The 17,139-nt window shown below is 35.7% G+C and overlaps 1 protein-coding gene across 39 annotated transcripts in view; it reads left to right on the top strand.

Moving 5' to 3' along the window:
- Positions 1 to 17,139, top strand: part of ptprsa (protein tyrosine phosphatase receptor type Sa) — a 204,921-nt gene that overhangs the window by 113,711 nt on the left and 74,071 nt on the right. For 20 of the 39 annotated variants that reach the window (XM_042749806.1, XM_042749804.1, XM_042749814.1 and 17 more), the window contains 3 exons: positions 3,536 to 3,724; positions 6,338 to 6,346; positions 11,891 to 11,908. In XM_042749806.1, the coding sequence (XP_042605740.1) occupies positions 3,536 to 3,724; positions 6,338 to 6,346; positions 11,891 to 11,908 (216 nt within the window). The remainder of the gene's footprint in view (positions 1 to 3,535; positions 3,725 to 6,337; positions 6,347 to 11,890; positions 11,909 to 17,139) is intronic. The other 19 variants (XM_042749831.1, XM_042749825.1, XM_042749819.1 and 16 more) reach the window with 2 other exon arrangements.

Below are 17,139 nucleotides of genomic sequence, written 5' to 3'. Positions count from 1 at the left end.
AGTCTTAGTAGTGCACATAATTGGTCTTTTATTTGTCACAACGGTTGTATTCTAAGAGAAAAACCAGCAATTGTATATATATTGCATATTTATTTTAATGTACAGGCCGCGATATTCATTTTACTTTTAATCTGCACAGATAATGAGCTTCAGAGATCATCATAAATCAGTCTAAACTCATTTGCTTATTACCATGGATGCACGTCTGCAAATCCAACTGACCGCTCAGGTTAAGAGGCTTTGCACCTGTCACTTGCGTAATGCCATTAAATCACAAGCTACAATTAAACACAATTACAGATAATAACAGCGGGCATAAAAGCCCATGTCAAAGCTAACGGATTGAAGGTTTGGGGACGACTTCAGTGCCCTGTTGAATCGGTGAAAGCACAGCTGTTGGCTAAAGTGGCCGGCACACTCAGCCCGCTACCCTGATCATCATAACAGCATCATTATCATTGCGCCTTAACAGCCTCTTAGTCAGGCCAGATATAAACCCAGCACGAGGCCTGTAATTGCATTCCAGTTCTTATTTTAAGGAATTATGGGGTAGAATTAGCCCGAGTGCAGAACAAAAAAGACCTCAGCTACCATCCAGCACCTGAATTCATGGGGCAAAGCTGTGTTTTTGTCTAATGGCCATCTATTTGAAAGCCTTTCAATTGTTGTTTGGGGTACATCATGCAAGGCTAGTGCTAGAGAGGTATAGTGAGAACCTCAGACCTCAAGCCTAATTGTAAATCGAATGGTTGTGACAATATCAAAAAGCTGTTGTGGAAAGAATAGCCATCTAATCATGTGATCAGACTGGTGGGGAATGCTGGAATTATAACTCCAGGGCTTTTTCACCATGAATGCAAGCCAGGCAGGACAGGGCTAAGGGCTCTTGGCGCGGATATGCCTGATTTCTTTCATATTTTACCAGAGCAACTGACCCTGAACCAATTTGTGTGTTGGAAGAGTACATCTGCAAGGCAAATTCTATTTCTAGCCCTTCTCCATTACTATTACCCGAAGAGGACATCTTTACTTTGGAGTGCTTGCGGTGAGCCTCTCTTAGTGGATGATTCCAGGTCAGTTGTTGCATCCCGGTGACAATATAGACACTCTTCCCATTTGCATTTGTATGCCCGCAGTTGTTACTGCCGTATATAAGCAGTGCTAGCACCGTCACACTGGTTTTATTTTCAGCTCCTGTCTTGACCTCTTTCACAGACACTATAATAGAATTTACATTGCTTTGACATTTCTATCAGGGACACTGTTCCCTGCTCTCACTCGCCCACCACCAGTCCAAACTCCCCAGCACTTGCCGCCTTTAATTAAGCTCAAATCAAATTACTCATCTTGTGTTAAAGGCTTAATTTGTGTGCTTTGCAGAAATCCTATTCTGGTGTCACGGCATGGATAATCCGGCCATGGATCACAATTACAGTAAACACAGAATGTTGCTCTCCAAAACGCTGATTTTGAAAGGACAAGTACCTGTGTGCTATCCTTTACCCCAAGCTGGAACTTTTAAACATCCCATCTCCGCTGGTTATTAATCGATAGGCAGCCATAATGCTTCGCCAGCCAACACTGAATAATTGAACATGGAAATGAAAGGTCACTGCACAAAACATTGGCTCAAATCCTTTCTTTTGGTGTCAAGGCCCATGTAAAAACAACAGTTTCCGGAACTAGATGCACTGCTTGGGTTTCTTGTAATGTCATGAGCCTTGGCACACCTTTGTGACTCTCAGAGGGTTCGAAGGATGTGACCTTCACACTCAGTGCCTGACCTGTGCCCATTGGCACAGTCTACGGTGTCTGTTTTTCTTTGCCAGCAAGTGAGTCACATCAGGTCAAAGAAGTGAGAGGTTTTCCCTCCGCCTTATCCGTCATTGTCTTTACAGCAGATCCATTGAAGAGCGTGAAGGCTTGTGTTGGCCTACAACAGCAGGCATCAGCCATACTGGATTCTGTAGAAGAGCAAGAGGGCAGTATTGTCAAAATCTATTGTGTGTTTGTGTGTCAGCTGTCTCTTCGAATTGACTCAGTACCGTAAACAACTATGGAGGAACAGGGGGTGAAATGTCACCAGTGCTTGCCCCGATTAAACAGCTCTGTCGCTAGTGATGTAGACTCGGATCCGTAGGACTGGAATGATATGTATGACGGTGTGAGCAACAGCTCAGTGTGCGCTTTGCTATGATAATGTTTGATTATCCCTCAGCAAGTCCCCTTGAGTGTCCCTGAAGGGTAACATGTCCTAGCCAAACCCGACTTGGCTACTTCCTCATTCCAGGCCAAGTTGGTTCGTCCAGAAATGTGCTTCTTAGCAACTTTTGAGTGGGTTATTAGCATCTGAATATCCACTGCTCGCCTTTAAACTTCACTATGTTCACCCCAACAGAGTGACTACTTGTTTATTCCAGGCCAAGGTAATTCTTCCAGAAACTTGCTTCGTAGCAACCTTCGAGTAGGTGATTGCCATCTAAATATCCACTGCCTGTCTTTATATCAGGGGTCTCCAAACATGGTTCTGCAGAGTTTAGCGCCAGCCCTAATTAAACACACACAAACAAGCTAATCAAGGTTTTACCTGGGCATGCTAGAAACTTCCAAGCAGGTGTGTTGAGGCAAGTTGGAGCTAAACTCTGCAGGACACCAGCCCTCCAGGACTGAGTTTGGAAACGCCTGTTTCTATATGTTCACCCCAACATAGGGCCTATTTCATTCTGGGCCAAGTTGGTTTCTTCCAGAAACTTAGCTTAGTAGAAACTTTCAAGTAGGTTATCATAATCTGAATGTTCACTGCTCATCTTTAAACTTCTCTAAAGGCGCTTTCGCACCGGAGGAACCTTTCCATAGCTCTTTTTGGCCTGTTCATACCACAGGAACTAGGAACATATTTAGTTCTAGGAACTCAGTTTAGGGGAACTAGATTAGCTCCTACTTCAGAGTAGGATCTAAAACAGTTCTATAGGAACTACCAGTGATGTAAGTGTATGCTGATTGGCCAAACGCCTACAAAACACTGGCTACCCGGCACTTTTGAAAAGCCTTGCAAAAATATTTACATGAAAAACAGTGATAATAGCAGCATGTCTGCAGCATTGTGTCCTCAATGATAACATTGCAAATTGTCATTGAAGATTTTGTCAGATTTTCGTGCTCTTTCAGTTGCATAAACTGCATATAACATTATGACAAACAACAAAAACATCTCCAAAAATGGCGTCCTCCATTCATGGGTTTTTGACATTTGTAAATGCTATGAATAAAGAGTTCCTACTGCTGGTGCGAATGCAACCAGGAAATTGGCCCGAGGGAGTAATTGGCTCTCTAGTAATGACCCTGCTGGCTAGTTACTAGAGCGGAGTTCCTAGAACTACGCTTAAGTTAAGTTCTCCCCTACAGAGGGCCTACTTGCTTATTCTAGGCCAAGTTGGTTCTTCCAGAAACTTGCTTGGTAGGCACTTTTAAGTACATAACTGGTACCTAATGGTCCACTGCTTGTCTCAGAACTTCCCTATGTTGTCTCCTACAGAGGACCTACTTCCTGCTGGCTTCCCCAACATCGACATGGGCCCACAGCTGAAGGTGGTGGAGCGCACGCGCACGGCTACCATGCTTTGCGCCGCGAGCGGTAACCCCGACCCGGAAATCACCTGGTTCAAAGACTTCCTTCCCATCGACCCCAGCACAAGTAACGGACGACTCAAGCAGCTCAGATCGGGTAAGACGAACAGATGCACTTTATGCCCTACTGCTAATGTTCTTCTGCTTCTGTATCAGTGATTGTGGGTACCCTGCGCTCTTCCAAAACAACCACCCACAGAGTTAGCGCTATAAGTTGCTATGGAAGCTGAAATGGAAAGATAATGACTTTTAATGAACTGTGTCAGAGGAGCTTAGTCCAGATTTTGTGGCAAGCGTATGATTAATGTCTGGTTTAAGCTAATGAAACTTTATTGAAAGACCCAGTAAAACAGTCTAATTATATATCTCATTAAGTCTAGCGCTCCAGTCGCCCCAAGGCCACCGTTGTGGGTCAGTGATTCGTCAGAAACAGAGAAAAGAAAAATCTATTGGGTTGCATTAGTTTCGGAGCTGTTGATGTAAATCAGTATGGGCAGCAGATACTCGGCTGGCAACCCTTGACCTGAACTCGCTTACCCAGAGTTTCCCTTTTCACGATCCATCTTGGCATTTTCAAAATAAAGTTTCAGATTCAGGCAAAGTGGTTTGGCGGTGAGCGGCTACATCTGCTATCGCTTATGCTAGACTTGAGTGTTTTGTTTTGTGCCGTGTTAATGGACAACCCAGACTCGCCGAGGGGGTATCACAGGCCTCTGTGACGCCATTGGCAGTGGTACAGGAACACAAATGCCTTTGACTTCTCTAGTTGAGGACAAGAAGCCAGATTACTGTGCAGCATGTTGGGCCTTACCCAAACAGTCAGTCCTTTTAGCCTCCATTAGCGATGTCACTAGCCGCAAGGTTAGCGTTCATAGCTCATTTAGCAAGCTAATTTCTCTGCCCTGCTGACAGACGTACAGATTAATCAGACAAATTTAAGGCACTTGGGGAATGTGTATTTCTGAACATGCTCATGTTAGCCTACAGTTTAACGAAGCAACTCTAAAAGTTTAGTGACCTGTCCTCCCTCTGTCTGTGTTTTTGTCACTGTGTGAGTGGGACATACATGTTGTTGCTGTGCCTCACTCTCCGTTGTCTTGTTTGTGATGTCTCTGTCTCTGTTTCAACTAAAGCAGGTTTCTAGCGGCATTTCCGCATTCACATGCACAACATTGACTAGCCCTCAATAATTAACATTCTACTAATTAGACAAACTAAATCCAGTATGCACAGCATACAGCGTGTACAAATGAGCTATAATCATGGTCTTAATTCAATTTGTGTGTTAGTGAGTTATCTAAATGCTTTTAGTAGTATTTGTTTGGTGCGTCTAATTGGTAATTAAATATACCAACATTTTCTAAATCTCTCAAGATGTTAATGATTTTCTTAAGGCAATAATTGTTTTACCAAGGGCAATTAGTTTGACTGTTTCACACACTATATATAAAACATAACCCTGATTCTAACTATACATAACGTATTAGTTTTAATCAATGTGATAAAACAAGTTTTCAAACTCACAAAACTTGTCAAGAACATGTTCAGGTAGTATTTCACTACAGAGAAGCAAATTAAAATACGAGATATGTATTAAATTAAATTACTTATTACTTGTTCATAAATATTAAGTATTTATTTATGATGGAAGTTTATATATATTGTTCTTGCACTGATCTTTAATTTCTGCTACTTTCAATTAAATATTTTATTTGTAATTATTTAAATTAACTATCTAAAATGAATAAAATTGATCACTGTATTATTATGTAATTAAACATTGTAAAATTTATTTTTAAAATAAGTGTTCTTTTTAAATGTATTAGAAACATTAAAACAAACAAAAATAATATATTACCTAAATAATATATAAAAATCACATCCAAAATAAATTAAATCTTTACAAAACACACGCAAAATAAATTATTATAAATAAAAAAATACAATATACATTTAAAAAATTACAAAATATATACTGTATGTGTGTATTTATACACAGTACATACACGTATATTATGTAAACAAATCATTTATTTTGGATGCGATTAATCTATATATACAGTATATATATATATATATATATATATTATATATATATATGCATGTGTATTTATATATTCATAATAAATATACACAGCACATACACATATTATGTAAACAAATCATTTATTTTGCATGCGATTAATCACGATTAACCATTTGACAGCACTAATTAAATTATACATTAATAATATTATTAAAATATTATTTCAAGATAAGTTTAGATTTATTGTACTTGTATTGACCTTTAATTTGTGCTTATTTCAATTAAATGTTTCATCTGTACTATTTAAATGACTTTTGTAAATTATGTACAGTAAAGGAAACTATTAAAATTGTCATTGAAAGTAATTCAAATTAAGAATTTGGAGACGGAGCCTTATTATCTCCTTATTCAAACTGTTTTTATTTCATTTAGATGTTTGCAAATGTAGAAAGCTGGAAATGTTCTTGACCGGTTTTGTGAGATTCCCTCATAATCTAGTCTCTAATAACGTTAAACGTGCTCATAAAACAGCTCAAAGTCTGTGTGTAACGTGTCGTCCTGCAAAGGGGTCTTCCGCACTAAACTCTCTTGATTTCAGGGTGCGCGACTGCTGTGAACCCGACCCTAAAGTGTGCTGTTTTGTTCTTCCTTTCTGCTTCTTTTTCTGTGCGTTATCATTTCCAGAAGCGATTGGTAAGTGTCTCAGCGAGCGCGCAAGCTTCCTCGTGTCCCTGAAGCAGATGGCATTTTAACTTGGTTTTAAAATGCATGTCCTCCCCTCTCCTTTCCCTTGAACGTCTGTCTGTACCCTCCGTATTTCTTTCTCTTCTCCTCGCCCACTAACATGAAACAATTCCCTGTTTCTCTCGAGCTTTAGAGGATGACACACTGCAGAAAGCACGCGTGTGTGTGTGTGTGGATTTACTAGTGTTCTCCGTTCACATGCAGCGCTCGAGCTCTCCAGAGAATCCACAAGTATTCAGATGCTTATAAAACAGAAGAAGAACAGATTAGGGTTTCAGAAGCTCCAGCCAGGCGTTTGCGATTTCTCTCCATATAATGGACTTCTATGGTGCCTGATAGTTTGTACTTCCAAAGTGCAGCTTCAAACGGCTCTAAACGATCCCAGCTGAGGAAGAAGGGTCTTATCTAACGAAACGAAGCTGCAGTTCAAACTCACAGTCTCATAGAAGTCCATTATATGGAGAAAATTCCTGAAATGTTTTTACGAACTGAAGAAAGAAAGACATGAACATCTTGGATGACAAGAGGATGAGTACATTATCTGTCATTTTTATATATAATTACAAGGCTATAATCAGTTTATGTAAAAAATTATATATCTATTCTTTTAAATATATTAAATACATAATGATAATAATAATTATTATTATTGTTCAAATATTTATGGAATATATTTAAAATAATACTTGTATGATTTTTACATAAACAGATTTTATTATATAAATATTTGAATAACAATAATAATAATAATTATTATTATTTAATATATTTAAATAATAGTTATAATTTTGTTATTAATAGATTTTAATATAATTTTAAGTAAAGTGTGTTAGAGGTAATATGTGGGAATATTTTTGCTAATTAATATTATTTGAATAATTGTGTAATAACTATTTATTATTTATAATCTCATCTTATTTTGCTAATTATTGTTAGAAAACTCATTGTAGAGGCTTTTATATGTTTAAATGTAACATATTTTTAATTAGAGATTTAAAGCAATAATTTGAATGATAATAATAACAATGTTATTATTATTAATATTATATTATGTGTGTGTAATTATATTTCAGCACTATTAAAATATATTATTTTAAGTAAATTAAAGTATATGTGTGTTGGATATATTTGTGTAAATATTTAATTAATTAATATTAATATTATTCATAATTATTGAATTAGAATTTTTTATAATGAAATATTATTTTGCTAATTAATATCAGCATAAAACTAAATATGCTTTTACATATTTAATAACAATATTTTTTAAAAAATAATAATATTTAAAAATTTTTATATATATATTATAATAAATATTATATATATATATATATATATATATATATATATATATATATATATATATATATATATATATATATATATATATATATCCATCCAAAAGTTTATTTTATATATATTAAGTATAATTTCTATTAATTTTTACGTATGTTTTATATTATTTGTATATAACATAGATTTATTGAAGTATTTTTCTGGTCTCGTGTTTATTTGGTTATTATTAACATGATCCTGTAGCCTTGATGAGCTTGGGGTCTGTGAGCTGGTTTCTGGAAGTCCAGCTTGGACTAGTTGAGGTGTGTTTTTGTGCATGAAGGAGGTAAAAGACGGGACGTTTCTTGGCTCTTCCGTCCTGGAGAGATTTACGCTGATGAGAAAAAGGGCTGTAGTTGAACCTCCTGCGTTCCTGTTTCTATCTCCGTCCCGAAGAGAAACTGATCTCTTTAGTTTCCAAACCAGGGGCCCCGAGCCAGAAGAAAACAAGATCCGTCTTTCTTCTGAATGAGCCAAACGTCTCTGTCATGATGCATTGATCCGGTCCTGCTGATGGTAAAAAAGAAAAAGAAAAAAGAATTTGACTAACGCACAGCTTCAAATTATTTGATTTAGAAGAAAAAGTAATTTTACAATATATATATTTAAAAAAAAAATGTATATACATATATTTAGTAAATGTGTATGTTTCATATTATATTCAGGTATCTAGTTAATAAAATTAACTTTAAAATTAACAATTATTTGTTAAGTTGAATTTCTAATTGGATTTTATAAATATTAATCATTTGATTTTAATGTTATAATAAATGATAATTTAATTTATCAAAAGCAAATATTATTGTTAAATTGTTTAATATTCATTTATATTAATAGAAATGTTTTATTTATTCATATAGTGTTCATATTAATCATATTAATCAGTAATTATATATTGTACGTATAGATATAAATGTGAATATTTAATTTATAATAATGATAAATACGTTTATGTATATAATATGTTATTATTTTTTTAATGGGACAATAAAAATATTTAAATTAAGTAACTATATATCTATGCGTGTATTTATCAAATTAATTTAGATTTTTAAAAAACATAATTTTTATCATTTTAAAATGTTTAGTATAAATTTACATATTAAAATAATTTTGTATTACTTATGAATACTTAATTTATATTATTATTTTATATTTGTATAGTATCATTATTATTATTATTATATGAATCATTGATTATATATTGTAAATAAAGACATAAATTTGAATATTTAATTTATTATAAGACACTTATATAATTATATTATTATTTTATTTAATAAGAATTAAACAATAGCCATAATGTACACTTCCAGTGTGGACGACTTTGATTTTTGACTTTGCTTCGGTTGTCGTTCACGCCCGCAGTATTTGTTTACACATTATTAAAATGATATTAAGATGAGACTGGCGTTTCAATCTCTGCTTGTGTTTTGATTATTATTATTCTTATTATTCTAAAGCTTTTTAATGCACATATAGACAGTGGCATCTCACTGGTCAGTGACGGGACATCTGTGCCTCGATGAGTCGGACTCGCTCCTTATAAACGCAGACAGTCCGGGAGCTTCGTTGAGCAGTCTCCACTTGATTTGTGACGTTTGTGTGTTTGCGAACCTCTAACCTTTAACCTCAGCTAACCAGTTCTTTCCAAAGCTAACCGTGACTTTGTCTCTAGCTGGAGCTAAACCAGCTAATTCTGCTGCCCTGATACTAACGCTCCCGATCCCTCCTCAACTCCTAAAATATACATAAACTACTCTAAACCAGGAATATTTGCCTGCTTTCGAAACCCTCAAAACACACGTGTAGCGTCAATTATTCAGAGCGATGAGGGTCGTCAGTATAAATACTAGATGAATGCTCTTATTTACTCTCGCTTTATTGTATTTTGTTAGTCAAGGCACAGGGTTATTGCCAGAACTATTTTAATTCCATTGAAATTCTTTTTTTCTTTACTGTACAGACTAGCCAAATGAAATTCAAGCAAAAAAATAAAAATAAAACAAATAAATATTCGTAAGTATTGATATAGCAATTAATTATATGCTATATGAATTCATTGATTTGAATTATTTTAAGTATCAGTTATATTAAAAAATTAATGAATTAATTAATAGTATATAATTTAGAAAAGTTTATTAATATTATTATAAAAATTGCAAATGAAGATAAGAAATCAAAAAATACAACTAAAGAATATTAAAACTTATATTTGATTTAAAATTAATTATTTTATTATAGCATTTATGAAAAAAGTATTATTATTATTATATATATATTGTTGATTTATAGATAATATAATGTAGTCATTAATATGAAAACTACATGAAAACTTTTATTTTCACTTTTATTGTATTTTGTTCATCAAGGCACAGAATTATTCTAAAAATATTTTAATTCTGTTTAAAAGTATTTTATACAATTTATATAATTAATTAATTAATTTTTAATGCACAATTTATGAAGAGTAATTAAGCAGTATTATTTTTCTTTGATGTACATTTTAGCAAAAAAGTAAAGTAAAAATAAAACGTTACAACTAATAATGTACTATATTAATAAATAATTTATTTATTTTAATCATATTTATATAGTATATTTTAATCACAAATATATATTATTTGCTAAAAATGTATTTTAGCAAATAATATGTATAATTTTATTTTATTTTAAGATATTATAAATTAGTATTTAATTTATGTAATACAGTATTATTATTATTATTATTATTATTATTATTATTATTATTATTATTATTATTATTATTATTATAGAAATTGCTAAATAAACTTAAAAATACAAATAAAGCAATGTATAAAATTAAAATGTAAGTTTATTATAGGATTTATGAAAAAAAAATTCTAGATTTGTATAATTGTTATTATAATATATGATGTATTGCTGTTAGGAGGGTCATTATTATAAACTAAAGTGAATAGTAGATGGAAGCTGTTCGTCGATAAAACCGAGATACTGTGTAAACGTACGCTTGAGGAGTTCATATGAAGCAGGCAAAATATCCTTCACACTCAGCGATGACCTTCATTCTGCTGCTGGACAAAGAGCTCAGCGCGAGAACAAATACAGAGACAGCGCTCCACTGTGAGGAACAGATCAGTTTACTTACCCATAGCACTCTACAATACTAAAATAATCAATTCATTCAGTAGTTCATTATAACATTCAAACCATAACTCAATATCTCAATCTTTTAAAACAAAAAAAAAAAAATGCAAACATTTCAAATAGTAAAAATAAAACATTGTTTCAAAATGTATTGTATAAGTAAATTTATTTTAATTAAATTTGACATATTATTTGTATAAAATAAAATGTTATCTTTAGTTATTATTATAAAGTAATTTATGTCATTATTTTTGTCATTTTTATATTATACTATTTATATAATTGTATATTACTTTTACAATGAATATTATTGATTTATAGATTTTTATATATAGTTTATGAAGGAAAATTATATTATTATTATATAAATAGTCTTTTTCTTTGCTGTGCAGCCTAGCAAAAAAATAAATAAATAAATAAATAAATAAATTCTAATAATAAAATAAATCTAAAAGATATATATTTAATAGTATTATTTTATTATATAATAATATAAAATTTATATAAAATATAATACTTATTTTTTTTACATTTATTTATATTAATATTTATAATGTATCAATTAATTATATTTATAAATAATGAACTGCTTTTAAATATTTATAAAGAAATTATTAATTATTGTCAACTACCTCATTTAAAAAATAAATGTATTAATTATTAGTTAAATTAATTAAATAACTGCTTTTAAATATTAATAAAGAAATTATTATTATTATTATTATTAAATTCTAATTATCGTCAACTACTTCATTTTTTAAATAAATTAATTAATTAAATTTTTTTCTTTAGCGTCATTAACATTTTACAGACTGATCCGGTTGTTTGTAAGCGTTTAGGACGTTTGGTGTAAATAGGAGAAGAAAGATGAAGCTCCATGTCCAGCACTGGAAGGTCTTTAACCTCTACTAAATCTGTGGTGATGATGATCTTAAACTAAACTAACCAGTACATGAGGAGACTCATAACCTGGCCTGACATTAACCGTCAACTAAACTGATGTGTGTTTCGTTTTGTGTCCTTTTCCAGAGAGTACTCCCATCCGAGGTAAGACATCACTATAAACACAACTAACCTTAAGCTAACCGCTAACTAATGACTCCAGGGCAGCTCAGACGGGACCGGCTCTTCTGCTCCTCTTCTTCCAGCCTTCATTCTGTGTCCGTGTGTGTGTTTGTGTGTGTTTGTGTCTGTGTGTGTTTAATGTCAGTGTTGGGAGTCAGACAGGTGTCGGGTTGCTGTTTACCTTCGTCTGTGACATTTGCACTCAGCTGCGCGGTTCACGCTAATGACAACGCTGCTTTCCTCTCAGTCCTGCTCTCATCTCCAATGCCAACGCTAACGTTACACAGACGATTGCAATAGTTCATCAAATTCAGCGACACTTTCCATCTCGGATGTGCGGTTTGGAGGTGATATCAGGACTGATGTTCGGAGGAGCTGCTCCTGATCTAGATCCATGTTCATGTCATTATATCTGAAGACTACCTGATGTTTCTAACTTCAATAAAGTGCCTTTTTTTTCACAGCGAGCAGGTAGGTACACATCAAACATTTGATTCTACATTTATATTGTGGGTGAACAAAGGGTTAACATCTACACTTCAAATGTGAATTATCTCAATAACAATTTTTTGCACTGCTTTTAATTTTGTATGGTCTTTTTCTTTGTTCAGATGTTGGTCAGTTTTGTATGTTTACTGGTGCCTGCATTGATTGAGTTCACATTCACCTAAATTATTTGATTTAGTTCGCGATATCATAATCATAATAATAATAGTATATAATAATAATAATAATAATAATATAAACACACACACACACACACAAATATATATATATATATTTATAAATTTATCTGATATACAGATATATATATATATATAATATATATATATAAATAAATGTTCAAATTTAATAATAAATATTACACACACACACACACAAACACATATATATACAACATAATTCATTTTGTATGGAATATTATATATTATTTATAATTTGTATATTTTTTACATCAATCGGAGTAAAAAAAATCTTTGATAGATACGTCTGTTAGTACATTAGAACAGCAGCTAGTAAAGTTTCCAGCCTAAAAGCTCTTTCTTAGATTACACACACCAACGTGAATATTTATAAAGCAAAAATGCAGCATATTAATCATTTTTCTGCTCGCTAAACTGAACGTGACTTATATCGCAACATTTGCATAATGGGATTAGTGATCCAAGACAGAGCTCTCGCCCAGGGCGGCTTCTGCAAACTCAGGCCCAGTCTGGGCTAAATAGTTACGCCGCGCTTTTGGGCAAAATTACAGCACGTGCGCTCTGATTGGTTAGCGACTCGGTCGCGTGTTTGCATGTGCTGCGTAAACATTATCTTATCTCATGCCAGTTTGGTCTGCTTGAGTTGTGACCTGTGCACCGCTAAATGACAGTCAGCGCGGCCCATTCTATGTGTGCATGCATCGTTGGCGTTTTATGTGAGCGCTACAAGCCAACAGATGGAAGCTGACAACAATTGTATTACGTATCGCCCCCCCCCCCCGTGATGATGCTCTCGCATCTAATGACCTTGGTGTGTGTCAGTACACAAACACACGAGTCCTACAGTCATTGCACACCAGCTTTTTAAAGCAAAAGTCCCTTTTTTTTTGCACATTTTTTGCACATCAAAGATGTTGATCCAGGAACATGTCGCACTTGGTAAAATCAGGTTCTGCATATCATCCTTTGTACTGTGCAAATCCAGCAGCCATCTTGATACAAAAAAAAAGTATGCATACTAAATTCTGCTAGCGGCCCAAGTCTTCACCTCTCTCTCATAATCAGTTCTACCCATTCAAAAAAACAAGAATATGGTCAATTCCACAAACAAATCAATCATTCCCTGTCATTGCCCACTAATTGAATTACCCAAATGGGACTGTAGGTGCTGGAAAAAGTGTGTGTCTGTGTGTTTAAGATGGTCAGGTTCCTTTTGGTTGAGAGCTGTTACCGAGCCTAATCAAGCATGCCGAAAGCCGTCACATGCACACGGCCTCTTAATAGACAGCTGCATGGTAGCGCTGGTCACGGTTCACGGCTCCCCTCGCCTCCACACCTGACTGCCACGCTCCACGCCCCAGCAGAGCTGCCTCCTGACACGGCCTATACTCAACAGACAGCCCAGCCTGTTTTCCCCCATGATCCAGGATCGGATGGATGTCGGGAGATGACAAGACTTCATCTCCCGAGGCCATCGCTAAAGCCCGAACCGGTCACAGGTCAACGGTTACCCCATGTCCGTCAGTCAAAAGCGCGCTACAACTCCGGCTGTTCGTGACAAAAACACTTAATGGCCAGTTTAAAGGACACAGGTCGCATTGACACTGAAGCAGTGGAGAATTCCCAAAAAGGGCTTGTTGGATTTGCCAGCAGAAGTCTTGGGGCCAGTTTTACTAAACAGGGTAAATTAGTGCGAGAGCGCAATTCCAAAACAACGCCGATGGGTGTGGAATTTTCTGCGGGTGATTTACTAACAACGCACAAATTAAAGAACACAGGTGCAACATCTCATTTACATATTGACCAATGCAATCTACCAAGCACAAGCGCTTTAAATAAAGAATAAAGAAATAAAGAAGCCACAGTATGTTGAAAAGAACCGGAGCCCAAAAAATGAAGGGTTGCAAGAATTTTTGATAGACCTTGTATTGCGTGACTCCTAGTTGAGGGAAGTCGTCTTCTATTTCCTGAAGCAAATTAAAAATAACATGGCTTGGCAAACGATATGTTCAGATAGTGTTCTTCTGGCATTCAAATTAAATTAATATGTATGGAAAAAATCCTCTCCCTTCTACTACGTGCTCCCCTTAATCTCCACCTCCCCCATTGTCACTGCGCATCTTTAGTAAATCCTGACAGTACTATTTTAATGGCAAAAGACTGTTTGCGCTGGCGATTTCCACAAAAACATAATGGCTGTCAGTCACCAGGACCTTACACAACCTTATTTGATTATGCTACTTTGGCTCCAGCAACAAACTCCACCAAATTCTGTAGATTTCCACCCCCCTAAATTGGCTTACACATAGTACACTCAGAAGGCATTTGAATCCGCTAATGTATTCGTTATTGTTCAGCTTCAGATAATAGTTCATAGCTAGAGGGCTCATGTCAGCTAGCTGGTTGCGTTTTGGCATGGATATTCAGAAAATGACTTCCACTTGCCTTTTATCACAAAGAGTATTGTGCGGCGTTTTGAGCTTGACACTATTTGTTAAAGTAAGATAACAGGTTGTTTTGTCGCTAGCGGTGCCGCTAACAAAAGGCTACACCAGCAGCCTCAAAGACGCAACAGGCAGGATGAATAATGGAAATTCGAAATGTAATTATGCATAAAAGATAATAATTTAAAACCTTCTCGGGCTGAGCGAAAGGCAGATTTGAGGGAAAAGTGAGAGGGATCAAAGACATTTTCTGACAACATAGTCAGGGAATGATTTTGTTGTTGCTGTTGTTGTTGCTGTTAAATACCCCTCTTGCTTGGTGAGCTTGGGACTATATGGGAGAAAAGCACAAAATCGGATGCCAATTAAGGCTAGGACAGTAAAGGTATGCAGAAACCTTAATAACATTTATGCTATCTTTTCCTCTCTGTACCAATGAACAGTAAAGACAAAGAGATTGATAGATTTGAGAGAGACTAGGAACACTGTCATTCCCTTCCTAGATTATAGATTCTCAGTGAGTTTATCCAAACGGGGGATGGGGGAAAAAACACAGCTGCAAATATGTAATGAAGTCAGTGGGGAATCGTCAATCGGCTGAATAGCAAGCAGGAGTACCCAAAATAGTCCGGTTCTGGCAGGAAGGAGCTCTGAGAAAATTTGCTTGCTTTGGAGCCGCTGGGAATTAATTTGTATTTAATGAATTTGGATATGCTATGTTCCTTGCTAAGATTTCCTCAATGACATTACTCAATCATTAGCTAACTGTTCATAGAAAAGGGAATCACAACCCCAGCAAAGACGGGGAGAATACAGAGCTCCCCGAGAGCTCGGCACACCACTGTGGCATGGTTTATTTATCAGCCCCTGCTCCAATAACATTAAAATTCGTGCCTGTTTTCTGCAGTTGGAGGCTCAAGAATGGTGGAGATTTCTACCAGATTTTCTGTCGGTGTCACGTAGAACAGGTTGTGCGCGAGCGGTTCCCATTCGGCTGTGCACCTGAGGAGACTTTAGAATGCTCTCCAAGCCCACCTGCTGTTGCCCAGCCGCCCGCTGCGCCAATGTGCACATCAAACGATCCGTGTACGAGCGCACACACTCTAGAAACCACCTTCCATTTCTGTCTCTCCCTGCCACGCCTCTAAACTCCCTGATCCCATCATGCTGTTGATCCGCCGTGAGCAGGTGTGAGTCATCGACCCAGAAGCTAGAATCTCGTTGGCACACTGAATGTTCCACAGGATGCAGACTGTGCGCTTAAACCGCAGCGTGAGTCCCTGCTGTTGATGTCCCGCCGCCGCATGTGGCGGTAGCCGAAGGTTGATGTCTTCGTTCAGCCAGAATGAATGTCTCTCCAGGAGAGAGGGCCGTATTGATGCTACCTGTCGAAATGCAGTGGTAGAGTACTGAAAGACAGATAAAGAAAAGTTGAGGTGGGGCAGCTTAGTGGGTAAAGTCCCAGTGGTAATGGAACGGATGTTAGATCCAGAAACTTAGCATTCTTGGTCACCTCAATCGCGGTTGCTCAGGTGGTACATTTAGGCCTAAATTCTGCTGCTTTTGCTTCAGAGGAGCTCTGTGGTCACAATGCATCAAGGGAACCACAGGAAAGTATGTTTAATGCTGTTAAGAGCCCTCAAAACCATTGTTCACATATAGTATAATATAATGAGAATGTTGCTTGCCTGAAATATTTTCACAGGCAGTTGAAATACCTCTTTTGGAGTTTGAACTAGGAGGGTTGGGTTTAGTGATTTACAGCTTTATAGTTTGCAAAAATCACACTTCCCCATCTGCGGCCTTCAAAAGTACGGCAACAAATGCAGTAGTGCCTAACTTCCTGACGCTACAATGAGCCCTCAAAACAAATGATCACATTGTAGTATAATAAAATGTTCCTTGCAAAAAATGTTTTAGAACTGGGGGGGGGTTGGTGTTGGTTATTTATTCTCAAAAAATTTGCCACTGTTTGTAACTACAGCATTTTGGTGGCAGTACTTGACAGTATTGAGATTGAGACGGAGGCACCAGAACTGCAACTGATAAAACGTCCGATGTAGCA

Source organism: Cyprinus carpio, chromosome B22 (assembly GCF_018340385.1).
Source record: "Cyprinus carpio isolate SPL01 chromosome B22, ASM1834038v1, whole genome shotgun sequence".
Classification (NCBI taxonomy): Eukaryota; Metazoa; Chordata; class Actinopteri; order Cypriniformes; family Cyprinidae; genus Cyprinus; species Cyprinus carpio.
This window is presented reverse-complemented; position numbering and strand designations above follow the sequence as displayed.